Below are 25697 nucleotides of genomic sequence, written 5' to 3' on the forward strand. Positions count from 1 at the left end.
TATCTGTAATTTTATAAAATAGCACTCCCACTATTATTATAAAATACCACACACATCCAGAGTAGTCCTTTACTGGGCACACTCAGTTTCTTATCACCACTTTATTATGTATCACTGATCTCTATCTAAAGTGATGACCTTTTTCTGGACTAATATCTGATGTTCTAAGGGAGAGCATCTGAAGTTAGACAGAAAACCCCAAGAAATCATTCATTGAAAACTTGTTCCATGACACTCTGCCAAGACATCCGTGAGCAAATAGCCTAGAAGCAGACAGTCCACATGTTCCTCTTATGAGACAGTGTTTGGCAGTTGCAATCACAAATCAGAAAAGAACTACAGAGAAATCCTCTCTTTAAACATATGGTCTGCATTTATGTGGTCTACACATTAGGGATTTATTTGTGCTAATAAACTGCCTTTAAAATGACATCTCTAGAAAGATTTTGTTTATCCAATGGTTTGGGAAAGAAGAGTTCCTTTGAATTTTTTTTAAAGGGGGAACATAAAAGCAGGAATTTGATCAACCAAGGAAAAGAGTGTGGACACTTGATCCATTAGGAAAGGAGTAAATATAGTGGTAGAAGGATAGAGAAAGAGAGGCAGGTGGACACAAAGCCACATTTTAACACAGTCAGTGACTGCCTCCTACACTACTAAACACCATGCCCATGTCACTTCCAGGGTGCTCACCAGGAGGTAGGGCTGGCTCACAATTAATCGGATGACATATGCATAGATGTGCCTTAATTCACAATCTAACTATAAATGAGGATTGTCAGAGAAAAGAAAGAATAGCCCAAAGATTTTCATTTCAGGACTATCTAAGGTCAATAGAATAATCTCATAGATAATTTGGAGACAGCACTCTAGCCTCATAAAAACTCCAAGATGCAGCAAAGGTTTTGGTTGCCTCATCCATTTATATTCTTTAAATGTATTTTCCCTTCTTGTTGCTCCATGTAACTCTAAGAAAAAGGCCTAACCAATCCCTAACTAAAGCTGCAGACAAAGAAGATAATACTTTATTTTCAGATATGAGGTGTATAAGACAATAACATTTGGTTATAAATTCTAACACATATTTTTGGCCAAATTGCAAATATATTAAATTAAATTAAAATATTCATGTATAAGGGTCATCTTGCCAAGATGTTTTAAATAATGTGCACATAAAATGCAACAATAATTAATATATTATTGCAATAATTAACTATAATGGCTGCCAAGGTGTTAGACAATTTCCATTGGTAAGATTTCAGCAGATATCTTAGAATCACAGCCTTTGTAAAGCTCTACATTGCACATTCTCTTTCTTAAAGGGAATTTTCAAACTACACAGAAACAGCTATAATTTTTAATCCATAGGTTCCGTGAAGTTATAAGGGAATTTATCAATAAGGTATTTTTTTCTGAGCTTACCTGAAAATCATTTAGAAGGGATAGCTACTCGGGGAAGTTTAGAAAGAATTTGTCTAGCCCTGTCAACATTGGTATTGTTCTTGACCTGACATCCTAACTATTAGCTAGGAAATTCAGGATCTTTATAAAAAGATCTAGTTTAATTCACTTAGTTTTAAGTGACCCACTAAAGAATAGAATAACAACACTTCAAGAGATTCTTAAAACATAATTCTGATTTTTTAAGAAAACTAGTTTATCTCAATAGTCTGGAAAAAATCTAGACAAGCCCCTGAGACTAGCGTTCAGGAACAAGTGCACAGAGACAGACATAACTCAGAAGAGACTGCTTGGAAAGGCAGAAAATAAAGAGCAGATAACTTTACTGTACCATTCTATTGATATAGCTCAATATACCTCAGTTTTGCTAGCAAAAATCCTACATGCAATTTAAGAACATGTTTGGCAACAGGCTATCAGAAAAATCTCCAGTGGAACCAGTAGAAAAAAATAGAAATATACTTTGTCAAAAATCAACAATTTTTTCTCATACATTTCAATTTCAATGTGCACAGATGCCTAAGGAGAAATAAGAGTCTACAAAATGAAAATGTTTTGCAATTCTCAATACTTACTAAGTGCATATTTGAACCATTCTTTGAAAACTTTTAATTGCCTTTTGCAAGAATCCTATTATTTGATTCTGGCTGTGTTTCAGTACAGTGAGAATTTTTATACTTTGGCAGACACCCTAAATCTGAAATATCAATAGAGACTTTTTATATAGCCTCAGGCTCATAGGCCAAGTACACTTTATCCAAATAATTTTTTTTTAACAGAATATTAAAAAAAAAGTCAACTTGCCTCAGGTATGTATTAAGATGTTTTCATCTTGATTCTGGGTCATAAGATATTTGTGGAGTAACAATTTTATATCCCTCTGTTTCTTGAATATATCCAAGTAATCCTGGAATCTAAGAAAAGGGAATAGCTACCTTACACGAGCTCTGACTTGTTAAAGCAGTCATATAAAGAGTATGCAGTCCTTCCCTTTATTGCAGTACCAAAATATCTGCTCTGCCAACAGCAAGTGTTTCCACTCATTGCAAATGGTAAATGTTCTAAAGAGAGAACAATAAAAGTCAAGTTAGCTTGCAAATGACAAAAAATCCTGGTAAGGAATTATGGCACGTAACAATCTGAAACAGGTAGCTGCTTTCAAACCAAAATATTATTACTTTGAGGAAAAAGGCCATAGCTATCCAATAGCCAAAATAAAAGATAAGCATTAATGTAGGGCATACGCTTTTTAAAAATCATTTAATGTGAAAACCTTCAACTTTAGTTTTTTTTAAATACTATTTTCAAACTTTTTGAAAACAGTCATTTAGTTACCTTAAATAGCCAAATTAATTAAACAGGAGTTACTCAGATTGTGCTCTGCAGGTCCAGCTCAAGGAAAGTACAGAAACGGACACTGTTTGGACACTTTTACAACAGTTTGAAAAGGTAACATTTTGACCACTGAATCTAATTATTTAAAAACAAGGTTCATATCTTTTCAAATTGCATTTTTCCATTAATAGATTTTCACTGTATTCCACAAAAATATATATTGCAATGGATCTGAAACTTACCAATAAACAAATAAATTCTATTCCTTAGGAAAGTTTGTGTGAAAAGCACTGAGTTAAACAATTTCTCTGGCCATAATCCCCTGGTGTTAACAAATTAACAAGTGCTAGAGGAACAACAAGGCAAATCCTGACCAAATCAGACAATCAGCAGTACCTCTAAAATGAAATGACTAGGTACGCAGAGAGCAGAGCAACGGAGCACCTGTATGCAGATATGAGGGGCCCTCTTTTTAAGGTAAACTTACTGAGTACCCAGTACTTAGATATTGTGAAGAAGCATTTTATAACTCTTTCTTTGAAAAACAGAAGTCATAGATATTCACCTAAATTTATTCACTGAAGAAGAGAAATCATATATGAATGTTTTCAGTTAAATGTAAAACATTTCTGTGTTAATACTTTATAATTAGGGCATTAGCGAATGTTACCTTTCCATATGGATACACACTAAAAAATAGACTTTTGCTGTTAGTGTCATTGAGTCAATTCTGACTCTTAGCAACCCTGTGTACAGCAGAGCGGAACCCTGCCCAGGCTTTTTGCACCATCCTCTCACCTTCTAGCACTATATCAGACAATGCTTCTATTCATAGGGTTTTCACGGCCACTTTTTTTCTGGAACTGAGTGATCAGGTCCTTCTTCCTAGTCTGTCTTAGTCTGGAAGCTCACCTGAAACCTGTCCACCAAGGGTGACCCTATTGGTATTTGAAATACTGGTAGCATACCTTTCAGCATCACAGCAACATGCGTAACCACAGTATGACACCTGACAGACGGGTAGTGTGGTTCCCCTTACCAGGAAACCAACCCAGTCTGAGGCAGTGAGAGTGCTGAACCTTAACCACTACACCACCAAGGGTAAAAAATACATATGCTGATTAGGATTTTAGAGGATTGCCTAGTTCATACAGACAAGGTAATGCACATAAGATCTAAGGTTCCATGACGTATAAACCTTAATTTGGAAGTAACTTAAACCTTCACATTTCGGAAGAATTGTCTTACAATTTTTCTACACACTTATTGACAATAATTGTGTAAACTGGCTTAAACTATAGCACAGAGAATTCTTTTTCTTCGTTTTTTTCTTCAGAGCAATTCCAAAGCTTGTGAACACCTAAAGTGGGAGGGGAATGAGTATTCTTGTCTTCTAGTTTTTGGTATTTTTATGACGCTTGTCTAATAATAAAACCCATGGAAGAAATAATTCTAAGACAGCTCCCATGTATCACCCACTTTCCTGAAGTAGGGTGGGACCTGCGATTATGAAGGGCTGTCCCTCCCACGATTGGGTTATGTCATGTAGCAGAGGGGAAGAGACTCTGTAGATGTAAAATCCCAAATCACTTGATTCTGAGTTAATCAGAAGAAAGTTATCATGGAGGATCCAACTTAACTAGTTGAAAGTCCTTAAAAGAGCAACTGGGCCTCCTTTCTGAACAGAGAGATCTTCCTGCTGGCCTTGAAGAAGTAACTGCCATGTTGTGAGAAAATCTTTGACAGGGCTATGTGGAAAGGAAGTGTGCGTGGCCTCTAGGAACTGAGAACAAACTGAAGGAGGGGGAGGTATTCCCACAACCACAAGGAAGCGTCAACAAACACATAAGCTTGAAAGGGGAGCAGAAAGTAGCCCCAGAAAGCAATGCATGCCAGTCAACATCTTACTGCAACTTTGTGAGATCCTGAGCAAAGGAGCCAGCTAAGCCATGGCTTGACTCCTCCGCATGGAAACCGTGAAAAAATAAACACGCATTGTTTTAAACCACTAAGTTTGTAGCAATATACTACACAGCACAGGAAATACCAAACTAAAATAAATAAGTGAATCTAGATTACTGAATTCTAACGAGGGATTCATTTTATCTATCAATCTTCATATAAAACGTCTGTATGAAGATTCTGTCTGGTTTTGCATTCACCGTATTTTATATTAGTGGTCAGTCTTCGATCTCTTTTGTATAATCTGATTCACATATTTTTTTGCATAAATGTCAAAGATTTCACAGGTTTTCTAACTCCTCTTATTTAATCATGCCATTACACTAGAAAGAAAGCTAAACAAGTGGGCACAAGGAAAGGTCATACTTTACGTGATTCTGCACACATACCTCTTCAAAACGTTAAGATACATGATAAGCTCTAATATTAATTCTTCTTAAAAGGTCAGAATTGAGGGTGCCAGCCCCAGTGGCCTACTGGTTAAGTTCAGCATGCTCCACTTCAGCAGCCTGGGTTTGGTTCCCAGGCATGAACCTGGATCCCTCTGTTAGAGGCAATGCTGTGCCGGTAGCCCATGTACTAAAAAATAGAGGAAGACTGGTATGGATGTTAGCTCAGGGAGAATCTTTCTCAGCAAAAAAAAAAAATTAGAATTGATATCTTAAACAGTATAATATAATGGATTTATTCTCTTTTCTAAAAACACATCATAATTTTCATTTATTCCTCGAGGCAAGATATGATGATGCATTTGTTGCTTGTCTTAAAAGAAAAAAAGCAACATTCTATGTTATACATAGTATCATAATTATTGCTGCTATAGTTTTAAAGTTACCATTTTCAGACAGTTTGCAACAATTACTAGAAATATATTGTCAAGAGAGAACCTCTAGGGCCTCTTTTGCATAACCAAAATCATCAGGTGAAAATGGGCCACGAACATTATTTCTCTGAACACAAGAATGCAAGGTCCCTGACTTCATTATATATTTCTTAATATGCCCTCCAATCAGAAAAGAAAAAAGCATGGTAGCATACTATGCTTTAGTGCAATCTAGGGATAGCACAGAGTGTTGAAAAGGAAGGAAAACTTCAAACTTCATCAGTTTTGCTTTCAGAAAGATCACGAGAGAGGAAACTAAATTGGGAGTTGGGAGAGGACCTTTCCAGAAGGATACTTCGAGGCAGTGGAGTACTCAAATATCAAGAAACAATTAAGACCAAGTTGCCGGGAAATAGTTGGTTGGTGAGCAATTAGATGTTAGAAGGTGCTAAAATCAGGAATTCTTCCTCACAAGATGTTACCAAGGTAGGTTCCACATCTAGTTAGTGGAGGAGGCAAACAGGGACCCAAGTCACCTGACTCCAGTAAAATCTCTAGCTTCTGATCAAATCATATTTACTCAGTGCTTTCTACATACCAGTGCTTTACATGAATTAACACTCTTAATTCTCATAACAACCTTATGAGGTTTACCAACGGTAAGGTTAACATGCTCAAGTTACCCAGCTAATAAATGGTAGAGTTGAGCTTTGAACACACACTTCTAACCAACCAGGCAAGTTCCATGAGAGAATTAAGCCATGAGGTTCAAAAGCATGCATTTTTTAAAAATTAACTTCTCCTCTAGGCCTCTAGAATGGTACTAGTCATGAACCCTTTTTGAGAGAACTGAAAAAATAGTCACTCAAGTCATTATATGTGTTCTGTGGTCCAGATGAGGAAACCTGGGTAGAAAGGCTGCAGCCACACTATAGAGGATCACTTTTTAGAATTGTAAGTACTTGATAGTCACATACAAGAATGCAGCTTTGAAGATACTCAACATGGATCCAACATCTAGATCCATTCAAAATACAAAAGGTCTGTGTGTCTTGGCAGGAATCGGTTCTAATTTAGTAAACTGAGAGGTTATGGTTCTGACTGGCAGCTGATACAACTTGTCCTTTCTTCAAGTGACATATAACCCAGCTTCAGACTACAGTCATGACACAAAGTACAACTTTAAACACAGCCTCAGGGCACTGAGCAAGGAACAGTCTGGTGAGTTTACTTTTGACTTGATTCTCCCCTTCCCAGCCCATTCCAGGGAAGACTTTCCCCCAGCTCTAATCTACTTAACTGAAGAGAATAGGAGATTATTTAGAGAAAATAAAGCAATCCCTAGTAATCTCCATGAACAGCTCCAGGAGCAGATTAAAATGGGAGAAAAACCTCTAGTTCTAATGGTTTCACATTAGAATAAGAAAAGACAGAAGAAACTAACACTTTCCACTCTTTATTCAGAAAATCCGGTGGAATATACATATACTAGTAGTTGAGAAGCTCTAATTTAAGACTCAAAATTTCCCGTAAAAGGTATGGAGTGGATTCCTCTTTAACAGAGTACGAAACTGAAACTCAGGACAATTAACTTTCCAAGATCACACAGGCTGTATCATAGGCAGGGTTTAAGCTTGGGTTCCCTGACTCAACACTCTGATTCTTCCCACCATACCAGACTGCCTACCTTGAGTCCTCAGAACTTCCACAAGATAGACTAGTATGGTTCTGACTTTGCTTAAAGATCAATCAACATACTTACTAGCAACTTTTGGGGCAAGCAGAGCAACATGGAGTCACTATGGGGTTTGGAAAATGTGAAAGAGTAGAATCACAAGACTCAATGCGGGCAAAAAATTAAAATTATAATGAGCAAGTGTACATCCCATCCCATCCATTCTGCTTCAATTACTCCTAAGGAAATCTGCAATCCTTCAAATACATAACAGTTCTTCTTGATACTACAAAGCATTTTCATGTTTTACAATGTCTTCTACATACATGCAACACATCTGAATCTATGTGCACATTTTGCTAGTTTTATTAAAATGTTCATTTCATATAAATTATGATATATATGCTTATATATTATTTTAATATGTGATATATTACTATAATATATGTTACATATATAATATATAAACATTATACATAGTATTATAATATATATGTTATAAATATAACATGTTATATAATACATATGCTGTTATAACATATAACACGTTATAATATATAACATATATGATGTTATATAATACATAATCATATATAATGTTTATATGCCCATAGATAGATATAGATATAGTTATAGATATATAGACATGTCTGGTTCATATGTTACCCTATAATTAGGGTGGAGATGTAGAAGAAACAAAGAAGAAGGAAAAAATAGGTCCTGAGCAGTCTATTGACCCCAGGTTTAGAATCCTACGCACATTATAAGAACAGAATCTCAGGAGCCAATCTACTTCACTTGTGGAAAAACCCAGAAGGGGTAGGACCAAATCCAAGGTTTGCAACCCTCAAACCACCCCTCTGTCATGGTCATTTACAGCCAGGGACTCAGCTGGCTTTTAGACACCACACAGACAGGTTGTGTCACATCTGATAATTTAAGGAGATGAATGACCTCATCTAATTATCACGCACAGTTTGCTCTGTGATGAGTTACCATTCTGCTATGTTTATTTATTACCACTGAGTATTAATACAAATTTTAAACAATTGCTCACCAGCACACCTTGACACCATGTATCAATCCCCTGGGAACTGAGCTACTCATGTACAATAAAATTTTACCTCATAAAAATTAATTCTGATTTCTACATTTATATCAACAGGAAAATCAGATATTTTGAGAGACAATCAAGCTTAAATACTTAATTTAGAGCGATACGCACACCCCCCCACTGTGCCCATCCTCCTGAGGCCTCACATGGCCTATTTGTTTGTCTCTCTTAAAATTTTCACAAATGCAAACGTAAGCCAATTCTAATAGAATGTCATAGCAAAAAAGGTTGGTATTTTTAAAGTGACAAACATCATAAGAATTTTTCAGATTCCTTTCTGTGGCAAATGTCAAAATGACTGCCATAAAAAGGCAGGTTTCTGGCACTTGAAAATTTGCTGCTTCAATGGTAATCATCAAGTTGTACTCATTAATCATAGTATTAATGTACAGTTTCATCTAAAACATCTCTTTTCTCCACAAATCAATTAAAAATATGCAGCAAAAAATCTGTTTTATTTCTACCAACAAAAAGAATAGTGTTTGTGAAAGGTTGACCTCCATTTATATTGTAAAGTGAAAGAGTGGGGTTAAATGAGTGTAACTAATCAGCTGGATGAGTCAAATGAAAATTGGCCTTTTTCAGTGTGCTCCTAGCAGATTTTTACCAACTTCTGTGTTGGTTGCTAAAAATGCAACTGGTCTCAGTTTTACTATTCTGTGCTCACCCAATTTGCAGGGTTGTGTGAAAACATTTCTATAAACATCATGGATAGATTACTTTATTAACTTTCAAATATTCTGACTTGAAGCTGAAAACTCACTTCTTTGCCATTGAGAGGTTATCAGTGGCAAAGTTACGACTTTTAAAAATAGATTCAACCTCCTGTGGCACAGTTCTCATACAACAAGTGCTGGCTGAAATGTCAAGATAAAACACATCAAATCCTTAGCAGTTCTGCTCTCTTCACGGGCTCATTTAGGATATAGTTTGTGTCCTTAACCGTAGAGACAGAACACTTCACTCACTCTAGTTTACCGCCTCTTTCCTTTCCTCTTCACGATTAAAGGCTACTACATAAGTTTTAGGAAGAGATATTTTTGAGGCTTGCTAAGCATTCCTTTCCCCATTCGATTCAGATTATCCTCATGGCCCAAATGATATATTAATACAATATATCTAGCTCATTAAACCTTAGTCATCAATTCATGATCTCTTAAAGGCAGAAAAATCACATGTGGTACAAATAATAAAGTCTGGCCATTAAACAGTCCTTCAAAGTTCCCCATGCATCCTTTCATTTGATCCTCAGAATATAACACTATGATTGAGTATTAACTTAATATCATTCTTGTTCTGGAAGTGGAGAAATTGAGACTGAGAGTTAGTTCTGTTCTACTTCACATTGACTTCTTTTCACCCTCAACCTCATTGATGGACTATGCAGCCAGCAACAGCTGGAACAGGTGAGAAGATGAAAGCTCCTGTCATAGAAGGGCAGCAAAGTAAGTGCAGCAGGTCAGTGCAGGACTCTAGAATCAAGTTGCTTGGGATCAAATTTTAGCTCCTAAGGAAATACAGAAGAGTTCTTCAGAGTCTAAGCTTTCCTCTTCTATAAAACAAGGATAATAATAATAATTATCTTAGGGGATAGGCTTAAAGGTTGGATGGATTAAAAACCACACAGAGTATCAATTCACAGTGCCTGGTATACAGAAGGAGCTCAAAAATCTCAGAAATTAATATTATAATAACTGAAAGATAGTTGTTACAAATTATTAGTGTCCAGACATTCTGCAGGTAGAAACATCAAATTAGCTCTAGTAAATGGTGAAGACCTATGGGAGAGGAAAAAAGCAAAGTCACAAAAGGGAAATAAACAGACCACCCTAACTCTTCTCATCTCTTGTTACAATACAAACCACCAGTGTGGTTTTTCCACAGTGCACTGGTACCAATGAGATCCAGACTGATTCTTAGATCTGCTCGATCCTAAGCATTAATTCTTGTCATCTTGGAAACTCAGGGAACTGCTGTGACGGCAGCTGCCAGCAATTTCCAGACCTTCAGGAGACCTGAGATGCCTCTGTAAAGGTTGATCAGGGACATGCTTTGCAGGAATATTCTGTCTGGTTTGTTATCTTATCAAATTTATTATTTCTTTTCTTGACAAGGATATGTTTCAATTCAAATTCCTGCCCTCTGCTAAAGACTAGATATGGGGGGGGGGGGGGCACTGATAGAAGGGGGCAGTAAACCATCCCTATCTGCCAAAAAATTAATAAGTAAATAATGCTAAATTGCCAAAAGCAAGAAGTATTTGTTGTGTATGTATTACATTTCGGAATCATGTCATTTCCTCTTAAGAATGGAATATGAAATTTGGAACGTTCCTCCAAAAACATTTCCAGTAAATTAAAAGTGTGTCTATCCTATATTCCAACCATCTGCTTTAATTCCCAAGCCTGGTTCATATTTCAAAAGTTACTTTGGGAGCAGTGTGAAGAAGAGGAGGCGAGAGCGACCCCCGGGCCCACCAAAGGCCGCCCGCCGCTGCATCCCTGCATCCAGTGCCAACATCCCACAGCCATCACCACCACGCCCAAGAGAAAGGCTGAAGGAGATAAAGCCAAGGTGATGGACAAACCAGAGAAGATCTGCAAGGTTATCTGCTAAACCTGCTCCTCCAAAGCCAGAGCCCGCACCTAAAAAGGCCCCTGCAAAGAAGGGAGAGAAGGTACCCAAAGGGAAAAAGGGGAAGGCTGATGCTGGCAAGGATGGGAATAACTCTGCAGGAAATGAAGATGTCAAAACAGACCAGGCACAGAAAGCTGGAGGTGCTGGAGACGCCAAGTGGAAAGTGTGCATTTTTGATAACTGTGTACTTCTGGTGACTGTACAGTTTGAAATACTATTTTCTATCAAGTTTTATAAAAATGCAGAATTTTGTTTTACTTTTTTTTTTAAACTATGTTGTTAGCACACAGAACACTTCATTGTCGTTTTTTGAGGAAGGGCATGTGTCACTAATAAAATGTCTCAGAAGCTGCATCAACGTGGGGGAAAAAACATCTTTCCCTTCTAGTTTTGAGAGACCTTCCTCTCGGTTCCCAAGAGGAGGGATCTCTTGATGTTGACACACATGAGCCACCTTGGCACAAATGCCTGGTGGCGTGGAAAAACTAAAATTCGTTTGTATGCCCTCTTCTCCCTCTCCGCCTTCAGCATAGACCTGACTCCTTTAAACCCAGAGAACTCTTGAGATCTGACCCCGCAAAATTGGTTACTGGTATGTCACGCAATTTGGACTTTCCAGTGTCGCCAATGAGATGGCATCCCTCAAAAGAGCAGCAGTTCCTTTTTTAGGTTGTAGATCTTCAGATTGATAATTCTGCCATTTTCATTTCCCTTCCTGGAAGTCAGGGTCGGCTAGTGAAAAGTTGTTAAACAACATACTAAACATAAAATGTCAACCCTCACTCTAAACTTTCCTTGTTCAGAGCATCAAATGAAGACTTCATTGGGTTGTGTGGTGGCTTGCTGATTTTGGTAGTCCATTGAAGAAGGGAGTTTGAAAGCTGTATACTGTTAATGATTGTCTGCTCATGTCCTGCCTGAAATACTGTGAGCGTACATGAAAAGTATCTTCAATAAAGCTGGATACAGTTCGAAGAAAAAAAAGTTACTTTGAAAGATATTGGTTTTTTTCTTGATCCCTTCTTCATCTGCCTCTGTCAGAACACTCGACTATCAATCATGGCCTCTCTCATCTCTTTCATCTCTCTGCCATTTGGTCTATTTCCTCTGATATGTTCAAATCTCCTCCTGGTAACACTTATTTAGTTGTCCCTACAACTTTCCTCACCTCAGGCAACCAGAGCCCCCTTTCCAAACCTCATCTCCTGGTAACAACTGAATGGGCTACACATAGCCATCTGGCCCGTATTCAGACTGTCAACACGTCTTCTTTAGGAGGCTATGCTTTGGACTAGGATTCTAGTCTTAAGCTGGTTCAAAGCTTCAATGGAGAAAATGTAAACCCTCACAGCCATTCAATACCATGAGCACTTGGAAGCAGATAAAGCCAATTTTCAGGGAGAGAGAAGAATGAGGAGTCCAAACAAAGAAAACCAGAGGCTGGAGAAAGAGATGACCCTGACGGCAGACCCACCCCTTTCTGTGGTTGTTGGCACATCCTTGACCTTGACTCCCATGATTGATCATCCAGTTCCACTACCTTTGAAAAATATTTCCCTTTTTGGTTTAAGATAGTGCTACGGTTTTCTACTACTTGCAATGCCAAATGGCCTAATAAAGTTCCTATTCTTTACAAAAGAATGCCAAATCCCTTAAACTGTCTTCCTCTGAACTTACTCTTTATCTCTCCCTTTCCTCACATTGCCAAATTCCTTGAAAGAACAATCTGCACTTGCTGCCTTCATATCTCACCTGCTACCAACTCCTCAAGGCATTAAAACCATACTTCTGCCCACAACACTCTACTGAAACTGCTCTATTATATCATTGACGGCCTAGTGACTTCCTTAATGGGCTCATCTTGTCTGACCTCCCTGGAAAATCAAACTGTAGATCAAGGCTCTTCTTTTGAAATTCACATTGTCTATTATAAGAGATACTAAAATACTTGCTAAATAAATGAATGAACCCCTTTTCTGGCTTCAAAGTTAGTGCTCTCTGAATTTGCCTCGAAATCCCCTTCAGATAATATTTCTAATAGCCTAATAGTCCTCTACAGAGATGCTATAAACTCAAAATGTCCAACAGCAAACCTATTACCTTCACCGCCACCACCAACTTGGTATTCCTGCTGTGTTCTCTAGTCTATGAAGTTCAGTGTGACATCATCTACCTGTTAGAGAACTGAGAGTCATCACCAACTCTTCTCTCTTCCTGATTCTTCAAATCTCATAACCAATAGGGCCTGATTTTACTTCTACATTACGTTTCATACTTGCTTTGCTTTCCCACTGCTGCTATGCTTTTTCAGACTCTGGGCATCTCTCACTCTAGGAATACTGCAATGGTCTACTAACTGCTTTCATTGTCTCTGCCTCATATATTGGTCCTATTTAATCCGTCTTCTACATACTATGATTCAAAACCTATTACTTTTATTTTTAATTTAACAATCTTAGGATAAAGGCCAAATTTTTTTGCATATGCAGAGCTGGGGTACCACAAATGTCTATTGTATTGTGAACACTGCCCCACTCCCCTTTGGGTTGTGTGGGGAGACAGCCCTGATGCAAAAATTTTATAACCTAGACTCAAACCAATGGCCCAGTCCCACCAACATCTCTTCCCACCCAGGAAACCTATGCCTAACACAGAACAGACCACCTTTCTTCAACATGCTATGTGCTCTTCCTTGGTCGTGCTTTCACAGATCCCACTGCTTCACAGTTGGCTTGGAGTTGTGAACGTCTTCCTTGGGGACTCTCTTTCACAATCTGGATTCTTAGCATGTAGTTCAGTGCACTACATAATTTGCCATGAATAATAATAATTGCATTAATCGTTGAATTAAATTACATTTGATGTTAAAAATATTTGAGGCAGGAGACATTGAAAGAGACAGCATAAATTAAAACTGTTTGTAAAAAATAAGATGTACTATGTACTTAGGACTATTTAGCCTACCGACCTGCAAGTCATTTCATTTCTTGTAATCTAAGGGAAGAAATTTACCAATGGAATTTCTTTCTTGACTATCAGCAGTTACTCTTTCAATAAAGTGTTATATTAATATTTCTTATCCAATGAACCATTTCCCCAGGGTTTTATAAAAAATAAAAATGTTTAATTGCTTCCATTCTTTGAGATCCAGACAATTTCATTGTCTTTGGTTTCTAAGGTGAATTTCCATATATGAACATTTAAGTCTCTAAATCAAATATTATGTTCAGTAAGCAGCATTTCCAGGATAACGAAGCTGACACGGGAAATGGGGAAAAAAAGACGAAAATTTAAAAAAATAACCAACTGCCACCTTTAGCATCTTAAGGTAATTTCACACCATGTAAATCTGAAGGCTCCTTTGTCTTACACATGCTTCATTTTCATTCATTTCATTCATTTCCACCACAATGCTACCTGATCACTTTTTTAAACAAGAGAGTTTCCCAGTGTGCCTAAGCCCATTTACTTCAGTGAGCCATTCCTCCTTTAAGCCTCAAAATAAGACATCATTGGGTCAGCCCTGGTGGCCTAGTGGTTAAGTTTGGCACACTCCACTTTGGCAACCCAGGTTCAGTTCCTGGGTGTGGACGTACACCACTCGTCTCTCAGTGTCCATGCTGTGACGGTGGCTCACATACAAAACAGGGGAAGACTGGCAACAGATGTTAGCTCAGGGCAAATCTTCCTCACCAAAATAAAAAACAAGACATTATTTATTAACGTCTAATCATCCTTTTATATAGCTGACAGTAGGCACCTGAGACAGAGAACCATTTTATTAGCTCTTTCCCCTAATTATCCCCACAATATGTGAGCAAATGTCAAAATAAACAATTGTCCAGACTGTTTGACAATTTTGGTGGAAGTGTTATGTGTTACAGATTTATCTGTACATCAAAATCCCGCAACAATTTTCCCCATAGAAAGAAATGTCCAGTGGTAAGAGGAAGTCCCCTGGAACACTGAGAGAAGATTCAAGTGAGAAGGACTCAAAATTGAGGTCTGGTCACAGATAACTTGGGAGAAAACAAACCAAAAATTCCCCATTTGATTTGATGTTATATGCAAATAATAATGATTTATGATTAATAGTAAATGAGTGCATGTGTGTGAAAGAAAGAGACAAAGAGGGAGAACTAGTAATTAATTGAATAGGAAAATACAGAAATTATTTCTCAAACTCGCCAAGAAGCCATCATAATAAATTTTTAATTACTCAGGAAAAAGAACTTCAAATTGACAAGATTATCCCCAAATCTGAAGCATTTAAAATGGGCAACATCATTATTTTCCATTGCGATCATTTCTAGCTTACGCTGTTCTACCATTTACGATATAGAATTTAAAACGTATCTTAATTTTTTAATCCACCAGAAGCATATGGTAAAAAAAAAAAAAAAAAAAATCAGAAGCAAATGTTAAAATAACAGCCAGAAATAACCCACATTCATATTCAAAGAGAATTTTAAATATTGTTTCATATGTAACAGCATGATTTTGAATTATTGAAATTAACTGTAAAAGTGTGCCAGTTTGTTGAGGCCACACAGTCAATCTTTTCCTTGTTTATAATCTTGTTAGAATCTGTATACATGGCAAATTTTAAAGGCGCAATGGTTAATTTCCTGACTCGTTTTTTTTTAGATTGCTAATAGTGGTTTATTCATGTGTATCGAATTACTACAAAATATATAAAGCCTATAAGGAAGAGAAATCTAAAAGTTTATTATTTAACAAATAAAATTTTAAAATATGTGCACCTTTATCCTTCATTCCTAAAACGTCACAATGCCAAATATATTTAACCTTACAAATTTCAAAGTATCCCATATCTAAATGGCAGAAATAAAATTGCTTAGTATGCAAACATGTTGCCCAACATTCCAAGTGCAATAGCGTTTTTCCCATATTTGTTGTTTTGTTTAAAACTGGCAAAACTATCTTTAGAATCACACTTCTCTTGGTACTCATCAATTACGTTAATATGTTGTCTCTATAGGACCTTAGCATTCTTTAGTTGCTTTTGCGTACAATATTTCACTTGATTCTGTTTACAAAATATTCTCAAACACTAGTGTTATAAAAATATTTTGAGTGAGATTTAATCCCTGAAAACAGTGGTGGATTGACAGAGATCTTAAAGCATGCAAGCGTTAATAAACTTACCTTCCTGAGGTTTTTCTACGCTAGTGCACTGCTTGAAGTTTAAAAAAGTACATATGCGTGCACACATCTACACATCTATATGTAAATATATATTTCCACAACATAAAATATTATCTATTAAATAGAATGCCATAATAACATAAACTAGACAAACTATTTAATTATGCAACGTTAACATTTTGGATCCTCAAGGAAAAGGTGGTAAATACAGTATTTTTGACAAAGTGCTACCATTTTTACCTCAATTGACATCAAAATCAATCACCTTTTTCTTTCAACTCTGTAAACAATATGACACAACCATTTTCACGTTTTTGTGTGAAAAGAAAAAATGAATCATGTGTAAGCTCTATGGTTGGCCATCTTGGTGCCAAGATGCTTTCCAAGTTTACTGGAAAGCAACTGTATGAAAGGCTTGGGAACACTTGTGGTCCTATGCATAGATAGTCCACGAAAAGGACTGGCTGACAGTTTAACACAGTGCTGATGCATACCACAAGCTTTAAGTAAATGTACAGTGGATGGAATAGAACAGAGTTCATTCCCTGTGGTAAGCAGCTTAGATGCTTTTTGAATTACTACAACAGACAGCTCTTCTATTACAAATGATGGAAGATTGTCACTTTACCAATAATAAAATGTTACTTTTTTAGAAATATTGAAATAAATTCTGCCCTTTTTCAAACTTCTATGTAAGATGTCTATGTTAGGAAGTGGTTACGTCCATACATGTAAAACACAGAAGGAAATCAACTAATTGGACGATTTACCTAAAATATATTTCATTTTAACTACTTAAATCTCCAGTTTAAGGTTATAAACAGTTTGAAGACACATACTCTGAAACAACATGCGAATTCAGAAGAACAGATTAGTTTCTTAGAAATTTGCATCTGTATTGAATAATAGAGAAAAGAAAAGAAATTTCTGTGTATACGTTCTATATAATGATACTCCAGAGAATACATTAATTAAATAACATAGTTTATTATGGGCACAATTTTTTAAATTATTTTTAAAATTCCTAAATGCACTGTTAGGTCTTATGAATATATGCTTAATATAAATACAAAATTTGTATATATATTTTGCATGTGTTATTTATGTTTTTGCAAAATCTTATCATGTGTAAACCCTAGAAGGAAGAGTATTTCATTCTGTTATTTTTATCAGTGTTGGAGAAATAACAGAAAGGTGTCTATGCAGTAAAGAGGAAGACAGTAGTAAAGTTTTCATCTATTTTCAAAATGAACAACTTGCTTTAGATTCTAGTTTTGTATGTATCTATTAAATTAAAATCAAATTAGTGAAAGCCATAAAAAATAATAAAGGTAGATTTTATTTCCTTTTTATAAATCATAATTAGCTTAGGTTTTTGTTTCTTTCCAAAACGTTTTTTTTAGATTATATCCATTTCAGTCTGCCTAATGCTCATTCAAATGCCAATCCAAATAGCTACACATATATCCATGTATAAATACTAATAAATTTCACATGAGGTTACTACTGAGTTGGAAAAATGTACCTATTGTTGCATATTTTAAACATACATCTGTGGAATAATAAATGTAGTCACATGGTTAAGATGAGAACAAACTAAAGATCTGAGAAAGGGATTTATTAATGTACATTGTTTTTAAGTTTTGCTTTAAATTTAATATTTTATTTCATATTTTATCATAAGGCACATTTCCTGGTATATGTAGTATGTAAACAGGAATTGTTAAATCCAAATGAGAATAATTACATCACTTCTAACACATGGAAAAGATATCCATTCCAATGTTATGACACACATAAATTTATTTTCTATAGCCTTTAAATATAAATTTGTGTAATAATAGAAAAAACTTTTTATATCTTAAGTATTTAAACCCAAAAGTACCATTCTTTTACAAGATGTTATGTTTATTTCCTGTAGATATCTGCAATTCTTATTAAAATATTTACCTCATTATACAGTTTACACTAAAATTCCCAAATATCAGTGGGCTCTCAGCCAATTATTCTTGACTGATTGACATTTTGATATGACGGAGATAAAAGTTTAACACGAATAATAGTTATAACTAAAACGTTTTTTTAAAAAACGGGATTTGTAAATAGATTCTAAAATTAAAAGGGATGGATTTAAATTAACATTACAATACTGGCTGCCAAACATATTATCCTGAGTTTTAAAATAGAAGCGCTTTCACCTATGTGCCAATAAATTATTTCTAGAACAATCAAGAACTCCCTTTTTGAAAACTATCTTTTAAACTACCAATACAACATGTGCATATTATAACATGAAAATGATGTAGTTTCCATTTACATATAAACCAATATACATTAGGTGGTTGCTACCATATGGCATATTTATGTGCCACACCTTATTGACGAAATCATTTCCAAAAGAAAATCCTAACCTAGTAAAAGAATAGTATCAAAATTCCTTTGTCTGAAAAAAACTCAGTTATTTTAGTGTTAACTCAGAACAGTTTAGTTATTTTAGAATATACTATATGAGAACATATTCTAAAGCAGAGAAAATGAAAGAGATTTAGAATGATATACTATTTAGGTATTATTATAATAAAACTTAAGCCCTTAATATTACTGTAAACACTCTAGTTAAAAAAAAAAAACAACAACCTTTGAATTACTAATCCCAATTCTGGTCCCACTCCAATGAGTGCATAATTAATTTTATACTGTGTTGATGGCATGTTCTTCCTCTTCTGATGATAAAAACTTCTTATATTACTTTCTCTGGGAAAAATAATGTCAAAAAAAGAATATATTAATGATTTCCAGAAAAATTTATATATAGGATAATAATTTGCCTTTGGTGACACTATAATCTTTGTACTCAGTTTTTATAAAACTGAAATTTTTTCCCAAAGATTTGAGATTTATCCTGATAAATACTCTACATGAATTCTTTTCTTGCAAGAAAATTAAATGGCACCACATTTTGATGAAATCAATGCTGCATTTAAAAAAAATTTCATAAAGTTTATTCAGAAATCTAACATGAAGTATAAATGTCAACTATCATTTCTCCTCTCCTCAGAAGATGGTGTTACCAACTTTTCAAATAAATAATTGAGGATACAGAAGCCTTATAAAAATATTGCTCATATTCCCTATAGGAGACTGACTTAGCTCTACAAAATCTTTTATTAAGCTATTTTATGAAATAATTAATGTTTCATATTATTCAAAAACATCTTAAATGTCCATTGTCAAAAAATAAATCTCATATCCTCTCAGAGACAAGAAATTGTGGTTTCTAATTCCTATTTTTGCCCACTATTTATTTACTTTCTTGTCTCTAGTGAATTTCTGACCATGAATATAGAGTTATTTTAATTTTAGGAAAGCATTTATTACAGATGTCCTTCTTACAATAAGAATTTTTACATTAATCTTTTACCATGATATGTTCAGGAATGAAAGGTTGTATTTTGTTGTATTTTAAAAAGTCGTAGTTTTCCCTGATGGTATGATGATGCATTCCCTCCAAATGATAGAAATATTGATAAATTGTAGTTAAAAATAACTGACAATTTTAAAATAATTTAAAAATATGTAAACTGAACACATTGACTCCTTTTTAAAGAATCCCTTCTTTATTTGCCACAAAATGCAAGCAAGCCACGTGAATTCTCACTTTATAGGCCAACTCACAAAAAGACTAAAAAATTAAATAAATGAAAGTGTAATTTCTTAATAAGAGTGAATAATTTGGAAGCTTCTTTGGGGTTATTCCTACTCTTTTTATGTTTCAAAATATCCACTTGGAACATTCTGCCAATTAAACCAAGATCTACAGACCACATTTACCCTTTTGCTGCATAACAAAAAGGATCTGCAATCATTTTTATGGAAGACTATCTAAAAAGGAACATGACGGTAAATCAATGACAAAAATATTAGGCACTCTCCTTCTCCAGGTTAGAATGTGCACCCTTCCTATTCTTGCACTGACACGTAATGTATAAATACCTCAAGATGAATCTTAAATAATAGCTGCAGGGTTTCAACTGGTAAAGATTCACTGTTAGAATCCACCAAAAACTCCAGTATTCAGCACTCAGCCAACAAAGGACAGCAAATAATTCCCAACAGCATAAATACCGGGAAGGCTACCTTGGGCTTTGTTTTTGTTATGTAAAATGCATTAAAGTGACTCATCTACTTAAGACTACCTACTCTTAGAAGCTTTAAAGTAGCTTCAAGAGCAAAAATAAATGCTTTCCCAGAATGCCTGATAGGCTATTCAACGCATTTAAAAATATGTATAGTATATTTTTATGTGCCACTGACTTCGGTATTTTTTCCAGCCTAAGAGAGAATTATTATTTTTCATTCCCTTCCTGCCGTGTGACTACACAGCTACCTTTAAAACCTCTATTTCCAGAACAGCAGCGAGGGTTTTTTGTTTGTTTGTTATTTTAGAAATGTTAACAGTATGAGAAAATTGCAGGAGACTCTGGAAACCCTCAGCCCCTCCCTCAAAGAATAGGTTCTATCCATTTCTAAGAACAGGAATCGCGTGTCTGTCGGCGTTTATATATTTCAAATAAAAGGTGAGGGAGGTTGGATGGCGTGGTCCCAGTACCTGCGAACCACTGGGGTGGACAGCACTTCTCTGCTGCGGGGAATGAGCACGCTTCTGACCAGAAAGACTGTCCAGCGCGCCCAGTAATTTACGATCCAAACCAGTGTGGACGGTATAGTAATTAGACGGCATCCCAGAGGCCAAGCGCAGAAGTCCACGCTACCCTGGCAAGCCTGAAATTACCTATTTGTAAAATACCCAACCATAACACAACTTTTTATTGGACCAAGTTTGATGAGAGCGGGTTATCTGGCTGGAAACTTTTTCCCCTCAGTACAGCTAAACTCTTTAAGGAATCCTCTTAGAGATGGGCTGAGGCGCCGCAAGTCGTCGGCGTTTGTTTCCCGGGACCACTCGGCCCCGGCGTCCGGCCCCGCGGAGGCGCCTGAGACGCCGCTTCGGTGCGCATTCCGGCGGCGAGCCGCGCGCACCTCCCGCTCGGCCTCTCCAGAGCCAGGCTGGGCTCGCTCCCCACCCCCACAGGCAGAAAAGCCCCGCAACTCCGAAGCGGGCGCCCGTGCCCGGCTTCCGCTGCACCCGCTGGCCCGCAAGCCCCGCCTCGCCCGGCCCGGAGACTTACGTGACAGCCGAAGGGAAGGGCTCCTCCGACGAGGGGCCGATCAGCAACGATTGGAAAAGTGTCAGAATCAAGGCCAGCAGGCAGCCAGCAGCCATCTTCGCGATCGAAGATCAATCCCGCCTCCCTCCCCAGCCGGGGAAAGGAACGGTGCTGGAAACCGTGGGAGGAGGCGAAGGAGCACACTCTGCCGGGATCGCGGACGTCTGGAGGGCTGGCGCGCCGGGGCCGGGGCGCGGAGCGGCGCGGGGGCGGCCGGGGCGAAACCGGCGCGGGGGAAGGGGCGGCGGCGGGCGGCCCCACTAGAGCGCGCGGGCTGCTCTGCGCCGCGCCTGCCTCGCCTCCGCCGCCATCAAGGGCGACTTTGGAAACAGACCTGGGCGAGCCCTCCGGCGCTCCGACGCTCTCGCTATCTCGCTCTGTCTCCCTCTCTCCCCCTCTCGGTTTCCTCCCTGATTTATTCCCCTGATTGCCGAGAAGGAGGAGGTGGAGGCGAGGGCGGAGGAGGGGTGACGGCGCTGGGTGGGGGGGAGGGGGGGTGGAGGAATGGGGGAATGGCAGGCGGAGAGACTTGTGGCAGGGAGAGGCTCCGTCTGGCTTCTCCGGGCAAGTCAGGAGGAGGTGGCAGGGGGTGGGCAGCAGGAGGGCTGGGCGTCAGAGCAGTCGGGCGGAGACGGGCCCGGAGCAGCACTCCATACAAGGCAGAAAGGAACTCCCAAAGTCGGCGTCGGCTTGCTCCAGCCGCCCAGCGTGCGGAGGGGGAGTGGACCCAGCCCCGCGGGGCTCCCGGGGGACAGCTAACCCCCAGCGGGCATCCACAGGCTGCAGAGGCTCCAGCCCAGCGGTTGGCTTACGTCTTCGGGGGTTATTTTTGCATAGGCAGGCAGCGTTCCCCGCGCCCTTCTCCTAGGCGCAGAATCCACTGCCTGCCTAGGAGTCGTGGAGAAGTGATTCGACAACCAATGTAGGAGGGGTTTGTATTTGCATTTTAAAGCACCACTTTTGATTATACCAGGTGACACTATTTATTTGCCGGGGAGAGCCATAGACTAGAGCCTCTGGCGTGGCTGAATGCCAGCTGTATCAGCGGCCGCACGCCCAGGTACGGCTCACCTGGCGAGGACAGAGCCTCAGGGCCCGGGTTGAGGACGATCAGAGAAGGACTTGATGCTGTAAAATCTTACCAGTCCTGCCGTTCAGTAGGATAGCGGGGTGGAGGGACGAATTCTCCATTCCGGGAGGACAGTGCTGCAAGAAGGGCTTTGTAACATCCTAGTGAGACTACCTCCAAAAGGTTCCAAACGCCCTTCTCTGGCCACTGGGCTGCCCTGCCTTAAGGTTGCTGCAGGGTGAGTTCACTTTGTCAATGTGAAAGCGTGAGAAGGGTAAGCAGCAGGAACAGGTGGCAATTTGCGAAATGCGCCTGAAATGTGGAGGAGGAATTAAGGGAGGAGGAAAGAGCTACAGAGCAGCAATGCCGGACCACTTCCACCTCCACCCTAAGGAGAAGCGGTGGCTGGGCGTGCTCAGGCTTTCTTGTAGACAGAACAGAAGGGTCTTGGATTGGGCCTCTCCTGACTGCACAGGCCTCCTGCACGGGGGAGCTGGAGCACTAGAAGTAGAAAGATTTCCTTGAACATCTTAAATTCTTAAACTCCCAATAGTAGTGTATTAGAGCACTTTTGGCATGAAGCGCAGAGAACACCGTTCTTGATGAAAAAAATGACCATCCTACCTGTGCGTAAAAGCTGTAATTATGGCGTGATTGTAAGATTTTTAATTAGCCCTTCTTGAGTTTCAGGAGGAGCTTAGGAAAAGAGAAACCCCCTTGTTAATTCGAAATTGATTGTCCAGCTCTCTGAAGGCAACCTCCCAAAACGGAGAAGACTGATAATAACAATACTTACTGGCAAAATTTACAAAGTATGTGTGATTTCGTGATTCTTGACCCAGTGGTGCTTCCTTCTCCCCTACCCCTCCTTTCTGATGCCTTATGTGTTTTCTTTATATTCTCTACACCTCCATCTTGCTCTTTGTTTCTGTCTTCCTTGTCTAAGAGTCCTTACAAAAGGCACCCCATGGTGACTTAACTTAGTTTGTTTTATGCTAAGCATTGAGAGTGTGGCAGCAGGAGCTAACAATTGAGAGAGGAAATGGGATGTAATGGGATTGAGAACTAGAGCTCAGGAAGAATATTTTATATAACTGAAGATAGCTTTCCACTCCCAAATTAGATAACCAAATAGTCAAGTCCAACATTTTTCTTTTAAATTTTTTATGATTCAAAAAAATATTTTCTTCCCTAGCTTGGGAATTAAGAATAACAGAATTAGATGCCCATCATTGTCTACATGATATGTTGATATCATCATAACCTCACTACATAAAAATGTTATTATAATATATTCTGTCAATTATTTCAATAATGACTTCAGACTTCCTACTAAGGTATCCCATTTCCAATTTTATATCTTTAAGAGAAAGGGCTTAAAGAATTAAAAAATGTGATAAACTTCTAGAGAAGGTAAGTCAGCCTTCATTATTAGCTTAGTTGGCCTTTGAGCCAAATCTCAATTTCTTTGGATCACTGATGAAGCACTGTGTTCTCTAATATCTGAATCTGTTGAAGAAAGGTTCTGCTTCTACAATTCTTGCTGAGGGGATTGGTTATCAACTGTAAGACTAAATCATTGCTTAATCCTCTGTTATGAGGTTTGCTGTTAATTGCTTTTTATCAACCTAAACCTATTTAATAAGGATATTCAAAATGTGGCCTTTATTTCTTATGTATGATAGCTAAATCAAGACCATTTTCACAACATTGCCTTGTGAGTGTATTGAATTAACCATAGCCTCCTACAATGCGTTGTTTCAGCTCAGTTCTGTTATTTTGGAAAAATCCATAAAAATCAGATCATATCTCATTAATTTTGATAAATTTTGCTAAATCACCAAAATTTGCCATTCAAGGCAAAATGTTTATAAATCATAAGGATTGATGATAAAACTTGTATTATGGGCTGTGAGCCAGAAGTCAAAAATCATTATCTACTATTCATTTAGAAGGAAATAAGCTAATAAGAAAGTAAAGATCAGTGAAGAGTTGCTGATGTTTGTACTTAATCATTTCTAGAAGAAAGTTTAAAGTTCATGCAAAGCACTGACTTTTACAAATGACAAATTTATGACTAACTCATTATTATTATACGTAAATGTTTAATTTTTCATATACATTTCATTTTTATTCATTAAAAATGAACAAAGAACAATATGAAACTAATAGCTATGAAATATTCCCTCTTATTCCCTTTTTATTTTAGGTTGTACAATTCATATTGGTAGCATAAAATTCTATTTTTGTTGTATTTTCCTGTGAGCATATTTTTGTATGTATGAGCATGTTTTTCCGGGGTTTTTTTTTCTCAGTAAATCAAATCTAATTTCTTCAACATTTGGGCTTAAAGAATAGGGCAAAGTAACTAAAATGGTTTCTTTTTCTTGCTCTCATGTACAAACGCATACACACTAGAAAGAAAAGTAATTCCTCTTGGTCAAAAAAATTTAGAAGGCAATGGTTAATTTTCTAGGTGTTTTGGCATATTTTAAGAAAACAAAGGAGAAAACTGACAACAGGCCTTATATGTTTATATGTAAATAGGAGTATATGACCTGTCTCTGAGATAAAGATGTACCATAAGAGCCATTGTCAGAAATACTTGTGATCTGAGGTGGTATCATGCTTCTGTGCATACACGGATGGGTACCAGGGAAAGCCAAAGTAAAAGACAAATGGACAGAAAGCTTCAACTGTCTATGTCCTTGGGGAATATTTTCAGGAGATGAGAATAAGAAAGCAACTTGAAAGTATCAATTCCCAGGAGAATGATTAAGGAGTGTGTAGTGGTTTTTCAGTCAGCATTCACATTCAGTATTTTTAAATTAAAGTGGCACATAGAGGCCATCATAGAAAGCCACATGGAAAGGACACTATCTTAGATGAAGAAATATGGTCAAGTATTTCCTACAAACAAGACAAATATTTAGGAAACATTTCTCCTCAGCCCAAGTAATACAGCTATTAACAGATATCGCTTTAAACTTTTGAGGAAAGAAATACCTTTTCTAAGTGGATACAAAGTAACATTAAACAAGTACTCATTGGAAGTTTATCATTTGCCATCAGAGACCTATATTGGCAAACTTCTGCTAACTTAAATATTTAGAAATATTAGCTCTTATATTTTAAAATATCATGTCTTCAACCAAGCAATAGCTTTTTTGCTGTTCTACTTTTAAATCTCTGCTAATTATAGAATTTTTCATTCAATTCCTTTT

General features: G+C 37.5%; 1 protein-coding gene across 13 annotated transcripts in view; it reads right to left on the reverse strand.

Annotated features, from left to right (window-relative positions):
• Positions 1–22316, reverse strand: part of CACNA2D1 (calcium voltage-gated channel auxiliary subunit alpha2delta 1) — a 514911-nt gene extending 492595 nt beyond the window's left edge. For 8 of the 13 annotated variants that reach the window (XM_023639086.2, XM_023639083.2, XM_023639085.2 and 5 more), the window contains exon 1: positions 21366–22282. In XM_023639086.2, the coding sequence (XP_023494854.2) occupies positions 21366–21460 (95 nt within the window). In that variant the 5' untranslated portion in view covers positions 21461–22282. Of the gene's footprint in view, positions 1–21365 lie in introns of all 13 variants that reach the window. The other 5 variants (XM_070264467.1, XM_070264465.1, XM_070264463.1 and 2 more) reach the window with 2 other exon arrangements.
• Positions 22317–25697: the final 3381 nt, after the last annotated feature.

The sequence above is a fragment of the Equus caballus genome, chromosome 4 (assembly GCF_041296265.1).
Source record: "Equus caballus isolate H_3958 breed thoroughbred chromosome 4, TB-T2T, whole genome shotgun sequence".
In the NCBI taxonomy this organism is placed as follows: domain Eukaryota; kingdom Metazoa; phylum Chordata; class Mammalia; order Perissodactyla; family Equidae; genus Equus; species Equus caballus.